At 46.0% G+C, this 14,386-nt stretch overlaps 1 protein-coding gene across 3 annotated transcripts in view; it reads left to right on the top strand.

Moving 5' to 3' along the window:
- NALCN (sodium leak channel, non-selective) overlaps window positions 1-14,386 on the top strand; it is a 314,747-nt gene that overhangs the window by 252,084 nt on the left and 48,277 nt on the right. For all 3 annotated transcript variants that reach the window (XM_070800447.1, XM_070800448.1, XM_070800446.1), the window contains 4 exons: window positions 7,355-7,456; window positions 7,864-7,933; window positions 12,422-12,513; window positions 12,616-12,738. In XM_070800447.1, the coding sequence (XP_070656548.1) occupies window positions 7,355-7,456; window positions 7,864-7,933; window positions 12,422-12,513; window positions 12,616-12,738 (387 nt within the window). The remainder of the gene's footprint in view (window positions 1-7,354; window positions 7,457-7,863; window positions 7,934-12,421; window positions 12,514-12,615; window positions 12,739-14,386) is intronic.

The following is a 14,386-nucleotide window of genomic DNA, read 5'->3' as shown; positions in this document are numbered from 1 at the left end:
AAGTCACTCAGTCATGTCCAACTCTTTGCGACCCCATGGACTGTAGACTATGAGGCTTCTCCATCCATGGGATTTTCCAGGCAAGAGTACTGCAGTGGGTTGCCATTTCCTTCTCCAGGAGATCTTCCCAACCCAGGAATCAAACCCGGGTCTCCTGCATTGCAGGCAGATGCTTTACCGTCTCAGCTACCAAGGAAGCCCAATGAATAAAAAAAAAGTAAAAGTAAATGAATAAAAAATAAATAAAAAGTTAGTAGTATTCTAACTTGAGATCAAATTAAGATTATTTAACGTCCCCTTTCAAAAGCACAGTTCAAGCACATGCTGTTTTGTTTGTGATTATTTCCATGCTTCGTGAGCATAAAAGGATCAAAAAAGAAATGAAAATATTTGATCTTTGCAGATGTCAAGGTTCGTTCATTTAACAAATGTTTGTTGAGCACCTACTGTGTACAAGGTGGAGTCATCAGTGACCAGCCGGGGTGTCTTGGAGCTCTTTGGAGCCCGGCACCTGTGAGGATCGGCAGGACCACGGAGAGCGATGTGGAAGCAAGGTCCCTGCCGGTGGGAGATGGGACCTGGAGGGGCTGTCAGAGGCAGACCCTTCAGGACCTTGCAAGTCAAGCTGAGCTTTGGGTCTTCATCTTTTTCTGAGGAGCAATAGGATGTTGAGGATTTTAAGGCAGTGATGATAACGGTATTCATTACCTATTGCTGTGTTGCAAACTACTCCACAATTAGGGATTTAAACAGCACGTGGATGAACTCACAACTTTGGTCAAGAAGCTGGGCATGTGTTGCTTTCTGCCATGTATCAGCATGAGTCAGCCACAGGTATACGTGTGTCTCCTTCCTCTTGAAACCAATACAGTATAGTAAAGCAATCATCCTTCAATGAAAAATAAATAAAAATAAAAAAGGTAGGCATGGCTTTGGGGTCTCTGGCTCTGGGTCTCTCACAAAGCTGCAGGCGTTTTGAGGGGAATGGGAAGCATCCCCTTCCTAGCTCGCTTGCACAGTTGTTAAGAAGCTTGTGTGCCTCCTGGGCTGTTGATGGAAGACCCCCATGTCTTAGGAAGGGGGTCTCTCCTTAGAGCAGCTCCCAGCATGCCGCCTTCTTCCTCTAGCAAGTGAGAGACTGCAGAAGGTGGAACCACAGTGTCTGGTGACCTCTTCCATTCCTTCTGCCTTCTGTTCGTTAAAAGCAAGTCTCTTAAGTCCTGCCTACACTCAAGGGGCTACACAAGGGCAGGGAAACCAGCGTAACCAACAGTGCAGTCTGGCTGCTCCCACTCAAAAGCCAGTACAGAGGGCGTGCGTGTGTGCTCAGTCGTGTCTCACTTTGGACTTGCCCAGGAAGAATACTGGAGTGGATTGCCATCTTCTCCAGGGAATCTTCCCAACTCAGGGATCAAACCTGCGTCTCCTGAGTCTCTGAACTGGCAGACGGGTTCTTTATCACTGAGCCACCTGGGAGGGTAATATAGAGGGCAGGTTGGTGGAAAGGAAAGTTTGTTTCATTTTGGATGCCAGCAGCTGGGTAGGGGGTGGGTGTGGATTCTGTCCAAAGGCTGACTCCTCCCCAACCCCAACAGTCAGGGGGCACGAGCTTCTATAGAGAGAGGGAGGGGGCTCTATACAGCGACAGCACGGTTAGCCCTGACAGGCATCTTGAAATTGGTCATCGGTGGTCTGAGCAGCGTCATGTTGATTGGTTTAAGTAGTTAATCTTCAGTTCTAGGGTCGGTTTGTTTGCATTTCTTGAGGCCAGTTCTCAGAACTGTGGCAGCTTTTGGACACGACTTAGCAACTGAGAACACAGGCACTCACATCACGGCTACAGTCAGGTCATCCTGTCGTTCACTTCTCCACCTGGCGGGGGTTTCAGTATCTGTAAGACAACTCACAGGACATGGCTCAGAATATTATCTACAGCCATTGAGAAGGAACTAAGGGTCCTTGACTCTGCTTAATGACTATTCCCATTTGGTCTCCTTGGACTGTTTTCCTTTGTTTCTGTGTGTTCTCACTTCTCTGATTAACCTTCTTCCTTGGCTAAGGTTTTTCCGCAGACAACAGACAGGTGGAGGATGGGCAGCGGGGAGGGCCACAGGGTCCTGCCCCGTATCACCAGGGGGAGGGGACCACCGTCACACCACGGATGGTCACTTCAGACATCACTTTGCCTGGGATAATAATACGTTTGTGGAGACCAGTTAAGAGGCTGCAACGCTGGTCCAGAGAGTACATCTCCGTTCACAGTCAGAACAGAAAAGACTTACCGTCCAACGCAGATGTCCATCAGACTTCCTGTCCTCTACCTCCACCCTCTAAGTTTCAGCATCAACTGTGGCTTAGGACAAGACAGAAGAGTGGCTAACGGAAACTGAAATTTAAATCGAGCATCAGCGTTCCCAAAGCACTTGCATGTTCATAACCCTGCTTGGTCCTTCCCACTCCCTATGAAGTCAGTATTTTCGTCCCCACATTTTACGCTTATGGCACCGAGGCTCAGAGAAGACACATCCCTTGCCTGAGGTCCTGTAGCTCGTAAAAGCTGAGGTCAGAAGTGTTTGATTCCAAACTGTGTGTTTTTGCAAATCATCTTCTCCGTTACGTCTCCAGGCAAAGGCAGAACTTTGAAGCCCCTCTGTACTGCTGGGTGGATTTGCTACTCTGAACCTGAGACTAGCAAGTTCTAGGTCCTGCATGCCCCACTACACACACGTGTGCACACACGCACACACATACTCATCACTACTCTCTGTACACCCCTACATCCCCCTGTCTTCCGTCAGTCCCTTCACGTGCCAGGAACTTTGCTTCTAGAAATATGAGTTTGAGTGATAAAATGGGCTGTGAAAAATGCACAGTCTAGTAAGAGAAGTAACTAATGCCGTAAGCATTAAATGACCGAATGACGTAAGCATTAAACAAGCTTGGTTAATAACATGGCTACAGGAACATGGAACATCATCCTTTCGTACTTTCCCCTCGGTGAAATGTTTATTTCTCACTTGATGTTACTTATCAGAACCCATGTATATCAGAGTTTGTAATTATATGACACTCATGTCAAAACTCAATTTGGTAGTTCATAGTTTGGGTGACAGTCCACGCTTGCACATAATAAAATTATATTTATTTTTAAAGACAGTAAAGCAATCTTTTACCATACTTTTGGGTGAACCTTGGCCCATTGCATTAGAAACTCTGTAACCTCTTAGTAGCAGCTGATTGTGCCAGACGGCAGTGACTTTTCTACCAAGCTTATTGTTTTCTTGACTAACAAAATATTTTACGTGTATCAAAGATGGTGACATTGGCTTATGCGTGAAGCTGTTGTATTTATGCAGAAACATCCTAATGCTGCATCTTTGCTGCACCGACCTCAAAGCCCAGGTGTTCTCAGGGCATCCTTCCCCACGCCCTTGCTTCCAGCAGCCCCCCTCTCCCCCAGATCCATAGCCTCCTCTCTGAGTTTCTTGCATCATGCATAGGGAACCCAGTTTGGGCATCTGGTCACCTTGTATTGGGTTGTCCAAAAAGTTCATTCCGTTTTGTGGAAAAATTCAAATGAAGTTTTTGGCCAACTCAGTATAAGATTTTCCCCATGTATTTTCTTCTTTTATATCCTTTTTATTTACTTGTTTTTGACTGAGCTGGGTCTTCTTGCTGTACGGGCTTTCTCTAGTTGCAGCGAGCAGGCTACTCTTCACTGTGGTTTGCAGGCTTCTCACTGGAGTGGCTTCTCTTGTTTCAAAGCACAGGCTCTAGGGCACAGAGTTCAGTAGTTGCAGCTCACAGGCTCTAGAATGAAGGCTCAGTAGTTGTGACTGTAACTGCCCTCATGGGGCCCATGGGCAGACAGTGACCACTGGGGCTGAGACAAGCATGCTTTGTCTGCCCATGGGATTTTCCAGGCAAGAATAATGGACTGGGTTGCCAGTTCCTTCTCCTGGAGATCTTCCTTATCCAGGGATCGGACCCATGTCTCCTGCATCTCTTGCATTATCAGGCAGATTCTTTACCGCTGTGCCACCTGGGAAGTCCAAAAAAATTTGTCTTCACCCAATTTACTTTGGCCACCTGACGAAAAAAACTGACTCATTGGAAAAGACCCTGATCCTGGGAAAGAATTAAGGCAGGAGAAATGAAGGCTGGGAAAGAATGAAGGCAGGAGGAAAAGGGGGCGACAGATGGTTGGATGGCGTCACTGACTCATTGAACATGAGTTTGAGCAGGCTCTGGAAGTTGGTGATGGACAGGGAAGCCTGGCGTGCTGCATCCATGGGGTCACAAAGAGTCGGACATGACTGAGCAACAGAACTGAACTGAATTTGCCATGAATATGGCCCTCAGTTTTCAGTAAAGAAACCCTAGACTTTCTCTCTGGAGTTTCCTAGTTCAAAAGATGCTGGACCTCCTCAAGGGAAAGAACGAGATTTCAGAACATTTGGTCTAAGAAAAGACTCCACGAAAGGACTGATTGCTGGATGGAGGTGGAGGCTGTTGAGCTTCGTCTTGGGACTAGAGGTGGGGGTGGGATGCTGGGGTGTGAGGCTGGTGGATGATGGCCTGAAATGCCAAAGGGGACCATTATTGCGAAGACACAAGGGCCCCATCTGCCTGATTTCACTCTCCTTGGATCTTGTGGGCACCTTGTAGGCCCGGGGAAGGAGGAGGAACGTCAACAGCCTGTGCTCAGAGAGCAAGAAGACTGGCAGAGGCCTTTCGCCCAGCAACCGGAAACCACAGAGGCTGATGCTCTGAAGTCCCTTGTTACATGTTTTAACTGATCCAGAGTTACAGAGCATTCTCTTCTTTTTTTTTCCCATCAGTATCTAGTTTAAAATTCTTCCGGCTAACAGTGTTTATAACATAGAAGGAAGTGGTAGGATCAGGTTTGGCAAATGTTAAAGCAAATGGTTTCATATGTTACATTTAAGTCTCCATCTTAGTCTGCTTAAGCACAGGTTTTCTGATTGCTGGATAGAGCTAAAAACCAGCCCCGTGACCCCCACCCTGGATGAGTGAATCCCAGAGAAACGGAAGATTCACCATGGACTGCAAAGCTGCATGTCACATGCACGGCTGAAACGCCAGCCTTCTGAGTATTCTTTTCTGAATTCTCTAGATCCAGCAGGAAAGAGAGAGCTGGTCATCAGCCAGAGAGGAAAAGGGGAGTAGCTTTCTCCCCAGCTGTTGGATGGGATGGAGGAGGAGATGTCCTGGGGGGAGGGATTGTCTCCATGGAGACCTGCCTGTCCTGTTCAGTCAGAAGAGGGCGTCTCTGCTGTGGTCCTGACTCTTCTCCAGCAAGGGTGCCCAGGCATCTTCAGACTGGGCTACTGGGCAGGTACCAGCAGTTTTCTTTTTTTTAATCACAGGCGTCTTACAGCCAGTTACATTCTACGTATTTCAGACATCAAGGACACTCAACGCAGAAGGGTGTTTTATAATCAAGTTGTATGTGTTGCATATTTAAGACCTATAGGTCTCAGCCACTTTAGAGGAGAGTCTTGGGATGAAAAATAAAAGTTAACTAAGAAAGTGGTTGAAGGTTAAGTCTTGACGGTTTATACAAATGACAGGGTTCTGTATATGCCGGAATAACACCGTTCTCCAAGTAGATATTTTTCAGAATGCCATCATGATTTTCAGGCCTTTGTCCAAAAAAATAATTCTTAATATACATAATATGAAATCATCCTATACCTTTGTCAACTCAGCTGAACTTACAAATGCATCTTCCTCTTGACCTCATTCCAGTCCTGGAAATAACCACATGTGTGTGCTAAGTTGTTTCAGTCATGTCTGACTGTTTGCAACCCCACGGACTGTAGCCCGCCAGGCTCCTCTGTCCATGGGATTCTCCAGGAAAGAATACTGGAGTGGGTTGCCATGCCCTCCTCCAGGGGATCTTCCCAACCCAGGGATCGAACCCAAGTCCTTTATGTCTCCTGCACTGGCAGATGGGTTCTTTACCACCGGTACCACCTGGGAAACCCAGAAATAAGCATCGTCTCTATATTTCTTTGCTGTTCAATAAAATTTTAATTCTATCTCAAAGTGGCCTATGTAATTGATTAAGCTGAGAAGAGTGATTTGGGGGCCTTATTTCCTGTAATGCATTTACATTCATTACATGTGTATTGCTTTCATAGGTATTCATCACAATGATCTTCACTGGCATCAAAAGTGTTTTTTAAGTACTTGAAAATATACATGGTATCATAAAAAATGCTGTTTTAGGTATGCTGAATAGATATAGGTCTTTTTCTCAAAGATCTTAACTCCAAGATGGACGGTAATGATGTGATTCAAAGCCTCTCTGGAAATGCACTTTAGGAACCATAAATCGGACCGTGTTCTGGAAAGCAGTGCCAGAAGTCCATGGGTTCTGGTTTGAATACCTGTGGTGTCATAAGATTTGCCTGTTACAAAATCACTGCATTTTAAGTCTATGAGTTTTCTTCAACATCAAGGTCTTTTCCTCGCTTCTGGGGTGATGAAATTAAGTGCAAAGGTCCCTCAACTCATTAATGACAGTGTCACCTTGGAACCAGGTCTCTTCACCCTGGAATTATTTTTTTTCCACTCTACTACTATGTCAAGGGACTTCCCGTCTTTTCCAGTTGGACAGAGCTTCCTGGAGAAGCAATGTTTTCTCTCGGAATCATTACCTCACAGGAGTTATCCCCCAATTGTCTTCACTCATTAGCAAATCTGAAGTTAACACAGGCCTGGTTATGGTTTAAAGAGAACATGTTTTTAAAAGCCTTCAGAGTTTTGTGACTGCAAAGAAAGTGGTCCCCTATAAGCCACGGGCTTTAAAGCTGACGTTTCTCTAGGTATTTATTCCAGTTTTAATTACCTGTCCTTTCCATTACTTTTCTACCTCTAACTTTTCACTTTCTTCTTTTCCTAGCATTCTGCAAATCTCCTCGAAACATATATTCCATCAGCCCAGGAACCTGGGTTGGACAAGTCTTTCCCTAAGGGCTTTCATTAGAAACCTCCCTGTCTAAATTGAAAACCAACATCCAGGGTACCCAGGGGAAGGCTGGCCCTACTGCTTATAGAATCTCAATAGAGGCTCTCCTACTTGGTGGAGGGGGCTGGGGGGTCTGTTTCTTTTTCAGCACTTTCTTGTGGGTATGACCATTCTGTTTTGAAAGTGCTCTTGACACAGAACCTAAAGCTCATTTACCTTTCTGACGATGTGTCGTGTGCCGTATTTTGTCTTATCATTGGTGTTTCCTTAAAAATAAGAAGGGTAATGAGCAGTTATGCATTATTCATCCCAAGTGTATGAATCAGGCATTTATCTGGGCTCCTTTTTTTTCTCTAGAGCTTGCACTCGACAGCGCATGCTGAGCGGATCATTTGAGGGGCAGCCGGCGAAGGAGAGGTCCATTCTTAGTGTGCAACACCACATCCGCCAAGAGCGCAGGTAAATAACAGGGAGACGAGGCTGCAGAGAAACCAAGGACCAGAGTTCTAGGGGAAGCGTCTCCTGTGCATAACCCTGGTCAGGAGGCAGGCGCGGGTGAAGAACTGAGTTCTGTTTGTTGACGACAATAGTCATGAAACTCACAGTCAGATTCAAACAATCAAAAAATATTTCAAAAACCTCTTCCTTGTTGATGATCACACTCTCACTTTTAAGATCAGAAGGGAAAATTCTGAATTTTGTTTGATGGGATCAAAGGCAGGTGGTTAGACCTAAAGCTTTTGCTCTAAAAAGAAATAGTAAACATGCATGATGCTATCAGGGATTATTTTTTTTTATAATATCATTGCTTAAGAATCCACATTTGGTCTCAAGATGTATTGATCAGTTGGTTGTAATTGTTTTAGGTCATTAAGACACGGATCAAACAGCCAAAGGATCAGCAGGGGGAAATCTCTTGAAACTCTGACTCAAGATGTAAGTTCTAACACTTTGGATTTGGAAAGCTTGATTGGTAAAATATCTTTAATGATTGCTTAGACAATTCCAGCACTTGGTTCCTTCTGTCACACTGTCGTATCTCCTTAAGACTTCATACTAGAAGGAATCAGGAAATTTAGCCAGCAAATTAAATGGCCAGGTACAGAAAAGTGACCACTAACTGTACAATATTTTGGCTACCTGATGCAAAGAACTGACTCATTTGAAAAGACCCTGTTGCTGGGAAAGATTGAAGGCAGGAGGAGAAGGGGATGACAGAGGATGAGAGGGTTGGATGGTATCACCGACGCAACGGACATGAGGTTTAGCAACTCCAGGAGTTGGTGATGGACAGGGAAGCCTGATGTGCTGCAGTTCACAGGGTCACAAAGAGTCTGACATGACTGAGTGACTGAACTGACTGACTGAACTGTAGAAAAGTCCAGACATCCTACAATACATATACCTTTGTTAGATTGTTTTGTGGTCTAGTCCCTGAGTTGTGTCTGACTCTTTGTGACTCCATGGACTGTAACCCACCAGGCTCCTCTGTCCATGTGATTTCCCAAACAAGAAGACTGGAGTAGGCTGCTGTTTCCTTCTCCAAGGGATCTTCCTGACCTGGCTTCAAACCTGTGTCTCCTTCATTGGCAGGTCAATTATCTGCTGCTGAGCCACCAGAGAAGTCCTTTTGTTTAGATAGTGTAATGCAAAAGGGAAATATCATTTGCATTTGACTGAAATTAAAGACATTTAAAGCATTTTATGGGAATGAGTCACATCATTAACTTTAAATATTTTGCTAATTTCCAAGTATCCTAAAATCTAGACCCAGTGTCTGTCATTCCAGGGTTAACATACTAGGAAAGAAAATTTTGTTTCTAGGTGAATTTTTCTATCAAAGGCTTCATAAGACTTTCCCAGGAATTTCTTTTCTAGGTCACTCATTTATTTATTAACTGACTCAATAAATATCAATATTTATCAAGTATTTATGATTTGTCAGTTCCTGCTCTAGGGAGAAGAAGTAGCAGGGAAACAAGACAGAATCTCTGCACTAGGAATGGAGATGCAGACATAGAGAACAGACCAGGGCACACAGCGGGGAAAGGCCGGGGTGGGGGGCGAGTTCAGAAAGTTGCATTGACATATATACACCTATTGTTGTTGAATCGCTAAGTCTCCTCCAGCTCCTTGTGACTCCATAGACTGCATCATGCCAAGCTCTTCTGTCCTTCACTATCTCCCGAAATTTGCTCAAATTCGTGTCCGTTGAGTCAGTGATGCTGTCTCATCCTCTGTCCCCCTCTTCTCCTTTCACCTTCAATCTCTCCCAGCATCAAGGTCTTTTTCAGTGAGTCGGCTCTTCACATTAGGTGGCCAAAGTACTGGAGTTTCAGCATCAGTCCTTCCAATGAATATTCAGGACTAATTTCCTTTAGGATGGACTGGTTGGATCTCCTTGCAGTCCAAGGGACTCGCAAGAGTCTTCTCCTATACCACAGTTCAAAAGCATCAGTTCTTCGGTGCTCAGCTTTCCTTATGGTCCCACTCTCACATCTGTGCATGACTACTGGAAAATCATAGCTGTGACTCTTTGGACCATGTGTAAAAGAGACAGCTAGTAGAAGGTTGCTTTATAGCAGAGGGAGTTCAGCTTGCTGCTCTGTGATGACCTACAGGGGTAGGATGGGGTGGGTGAGATGGAGGTTCAAGAGGGAGGGGATGTACATATACTTACAGCGAATTCACATAGGAAAGAGCAACACCACACCATAAAGCAATCATCCTCCAATTAAACAAATTGAAAAAAAAAAAAGAATTCCTGCCCTGCAGAAGCTTACATCCTAGTAAAAGAGACAATCAGTGAGCAAACAAATGTATAATCCATTCTGGGAGTGATTTTTATCTAGTTTCCATCATCACTGCTGTGACAGATTTGCTCTGTATTACAAAGAAGAGTAAAATAGTGTAAAGAAATCAAAGGTGGAGATTTGGGGGCAGGGAACATTAGAGAGGTGGGTTTCCCTGCGTTAGCCCAGGGACCCAGAGGAGGTGAAGGAACAAGCCACGTGGCAGCCCAAGGAGACCCAAGGAGGCAGAAGTCTAACCTATGGGTTAGAGTCAACAGCAGCTGGACCATGCCAAGATTGCCATGAGAGGGCTGGAAAGGACTGATTAAATACTGGTCATTAGTGAAGCCCTGATTAAGGCATAGGTGTTGAGTCTGGATAGCTTGGCTAAGAAGGCAGAATCTTGACTGTTCAAAGTCAAGGAGAGCATCTGAGAAAGTGAGAGAAGCTTAGCAAGGCTTTGGATTTTTTTGTTTTTGCCTATTTTTTTTAACCACTTTCCCTCTTACTTCTGAAGAGTGTCTGGAGTTTTCCGCACAGTCCCTCTGCTGTATTAGTTGAGTACGCTGTCCTGGCTAAGTGTTCTGGGCAACACTGAGGATGCAGGAAGCTGAGGGTGAGAACCCATGATGTTGCCACTAGCCTGTGTGCATGGTTCTAATTGGCGCCAACATCTGTTGACACCATGGTTTTTCAGCTCCAGCTCTGATGTGATCCACCATATTCTCAATGTTGAATTATGATAAGATCCAACACATGGCCTTTTAATTTGGAGGTCAGACCTGTTACATAGAGAGAGTTGAAAGGCAACACTAATTCAAAGCACTTTCCTTCGGTGAGACGCAATGGAAATCAGTGGTCTACTTAAGCATCAAATTAGAACATGCCTTTGAAGAGGTGTGTTTAGAAAAACACACAACAGAAGTCCCTATTTGAATAGTCTCCATTCCAGAGGCTTATTTCCTCTTCAGAGATTTTTTTATTATATTTTCTACATAGACAGATAACAAAAATCTATGGCCCCGTCTTTATAGCAAAAGGTCGCTGGGTTCTACAAATTTCTCCCAGTGTCTTTTCCTCCAGAATAGAAGCCATTTAAAACAAGAGAGTTTTATCTGTCACTTATTCCGAATGATAAGGGATACAGAAGTTAAGTCCAAGGAATACTTTTCTACACAGTCAATCCAGTTAGGTGAACACTGGTTCTCCATCTTCTACGGAGTAAAAACCAGGGTCGGGATCCTAATAACCCAGCCTCTGCTGTCCTGATGGCCTCAGCTCTTCCTATTCTGGTTCCTCGACCGACACTGCATCCTGTCGGATCCATGTGTGAACACGCAGACCCGCCTCTCCCCAAAAGTGCACATCTTGGAAGATGTCCAGTGCCCTGCCTCCTCCTCATTTTTGCTCACATAACACCAGCTCCTTACCAAGGTCTGCTACGACCTTCTCGTGCTCCTAATCCCCCTTTGTTTCTTCTGTTTTTTTAATTTTTTAAGTTGGGGTATAGTTACTTTACAATGTTGTGTTAGTTTCTGCCGTGCAACCACGTGAATCAGCTGTACAAACACATGGATCCCCCTCTCGGAGCTCCTTCCCACCCCTGGCCCCCGTCCTACCTGTCTGGGTCCCCACAGACCACTGAGCTCAGCTCCCTGTGCTATACAGCAGCTTCCCACTATCCGTTTTACACATGGGGGTGTATACATGTCAGTTCCAATCTCCCAATTCATCCCACCCCCACCCCCGTGCCCAGCCATCCCTTCTCTTCGTCTGCCTGTCTATTCCTGCTCTGGAAATAGGTTCCTCTGTACCATTTTTCCCGGAGAAGGCAATGGCACCACACTCCAGCACTCTTGCCTGGAAAATCCCATGGACAGAGAAGCCTGGTGGGCTGCAGTCCATGGGGTCCCGAAGAGTCGGACACGACTGAGCGACTTCCCTTTCACTTTTCACTTTTCTGCATTGGAGAAGGAAATGACAACCCACTCCAGTGTTCTTGCCTGGAGAATCCCAGGGACGGGGGAGCCTAATGGGCTGCTGTCGATGGGGTCACACAGAGTCAGACACGACTGAAGCGACTTAGCAGCAGCAGCAGCAGTACCATTTTTCCAGATCCAGTGTTAACATGTGTTAATATACAATATTTGTTTTTCTCTTTAGCACTAAACATTTTCTAATATTCTTACTCATTTTAATTATTAATCTCTCCCCCACCCCCCATCGAAAACAGTAACCCCATAAGAACAGGGATTGTATCATTCCCCTCCCCCACTTTGGCCTACAGCACTGCAACAGTGCCTGGCAAATAACAGGTTCTCAATACATGTTCTTATTAGAAAAATATGCCCTTTTGTGGAAAAAATAAAATACCCCTGCTAAGATGACTCTGGCCATTAAAATCTACAAAGTGGGTAGCCATTCCCTTCTCCAGGGGATCTTCCCCACCCAGGGATTGACCCCAGGTCTCCTGCATTGCAGGCCGACTCTTTACCATCTGAGCCACCAGGGAAGCCCATTAAAGTCAACAGAGCGATACTCCTTTCCATTTCTTTAAAAAAATGATCATATTTGGGAGGGACCCTCAGAAAACTGTCCCACATCCATGTGCCCCATTTTATTTTCTTTCTAGCATTCCAACACGGTGAGATACAGAAATGCACAAAGAGAAGACAGTGAGATAAAGATGATCCAGGAGAAAAAGGAGCAAGCAGAAATGAAAAGGTGCGGCGGGATGGGCTGGTGTCTCCTGGCTCCCGTTCGGGGAGGCAGACCTGCCCTAGCCTGACACCCACCCCGCCCCAAACTGTGCGTTTGCCTGAACAGGAAGGTGCAGGAAGAGGAGCTCAGAGAGAACCACCCCTACTTCGACAAGCCCCTGTTCATCGTGGGGCGAGAGCACAGGTTCAGGAACTTCTGCCGCGTGGTGGTCCGGGCTCGCTTCAACGCGTGAGTGACTCTGTGGCAGCCAGGGGTTTGGCCCCGAGTCAGACAAACAGCAGTGTGGGGGGAGTTGTCATCTCAGGAAGAAGGATCGTGTCATCCTAATGGGGTCACCAGACAGACTGCGGGCTAATTAATCACGCTGCTCCTCCGGGCTGGGCGGCCGACGGGTGATGGCTGCACGTAGTCAACATTATACAACACGCACGGTCACGAAGCGCTTCACAGCCACTGTCACTTGTTCCAGGGACACCCAACATGCTTGTATCCCGCTGGTTAGCTCCATATTTTACTTTGGAAGCACTCAAACAAGGGGAGACGGAATGCCATAGCGAAGGTCACTGCCCGTGTCTTCTTTTAGACTTGTTTCTTTGTGGTCAAAACACCTTCATTCTAGAAAAATAGAGATTCTATGCATGACAAAATAGAGATCAAGCTGACTAGGGCTTCCATTACCGACTGTTACGAGAAAACCCGCTGGCCAGGGTCCCTGGACCTCCCTTTGTGGAAGAAGTCGTGTGAGAGGCTGTCAGGGTGGTCAGCCCACGGGACAGTGCATTTGGGACAAGCCAAGCCAAGTTTAGCAAGCAGCCGATGGAGGAAGTGAGACTCTTGTCATGTGTAATTGAAGTAAACATCCAGAGGACATTATGAATCCTGGAAAAAGTGTTAAAATTTTTTTTAATGTTTTTAATGCAGATCTTTTAAAAGTCTTTTTTGAACTTGTTACAACATTACTTCTGTTTTATGCTTTGGTGTTTTGAGCATGAGGCACATGGGATCTTGACTTCTCGACCAGGGATGGAACCTGCACCCCCTGCATTGGAAGGCGAAGTCTTAACCACTGGACCACCAGGGAAGTGCAAGAACATGTGAAAACTTTCCATTCAGTAGCTGGACCTTCCCTGATGCCATTATTAGTAGCATATTGGACTAAATCGTGTCACCCTCATCCGAAGAAATTCAAATGTTGAAGCCCTCAGAATGTGACCTTACTTGGAGAGAAGGACTTTACAGAGGTAATTAGATTAAAATGAAGTCATTCAGGTGGCCCTAATCCAATAAGACTGGCATCCTTATAAGATGAGGAAATCGGGACGCAGATTGCTGTAGAGGAGGGGCAATGTGAAGACACAGGGAGGGGACAGCCGTCTTCAGGCCAAGGAGAGAGGCTGGAGCAGATTCCTCCCTCACAGCCTCCGAAGCAACCAACCCTCCAGTACCTTCAACCTAGGTGTGCGCCTCCAGAACTGGGAGAAGTTTCTGCTGTCTAAGCCACTCAGCCTGCGGTGCTTTGTCCCAGCGGCCCTAGGAGACTCATGAAGGGCTTCCCTGGTGGCTCAGTGCTAAAGAATCACCTGCAGTGCAGGAGATCTGGGTTCGATCCCTGGGTCGGGAAGATCTCCTGGAGGAGGGCATGGCAATCCACTCCAGTATTCTCACCTGGAGAATCCCGTGGACAGAGAAGCCTGGCGGGCTGCAGTCCATGGAGGCACAAGAGTCGGACATGACTGAGTGACTGAATGACAGCAACAGGAAACTAAGCCCCTCAGAGCTGGAGGAGACCTCAGGAGCCACTGGGGCCCATTTGTGCCCCCTCCCAGCACAGGAGGGCATGTAGCTGAGGGCTTTGCCCAGGAACATTAGCTATGGC

This window comes from Bos indicus, chromosome 12, assembly GCF_029378745.1.
Source record: "Bos indicus isolate NIAB-ARS_2022 breed Sahiwal x Tharparkar chromosome 12, NIAB-ARS_B.indTharparkar_mat_pri_1.0, whole genome shotgun sequence".
Taxonomy (NCBI): Eukaryota; Metazoa; Chordata; class Mammalia; order Artiodactyla; family Bovidae; genus Bos; species Bos indicus.
This window is presented reverse-complemented; position numbering and strand designations above follow the sequence as displayed.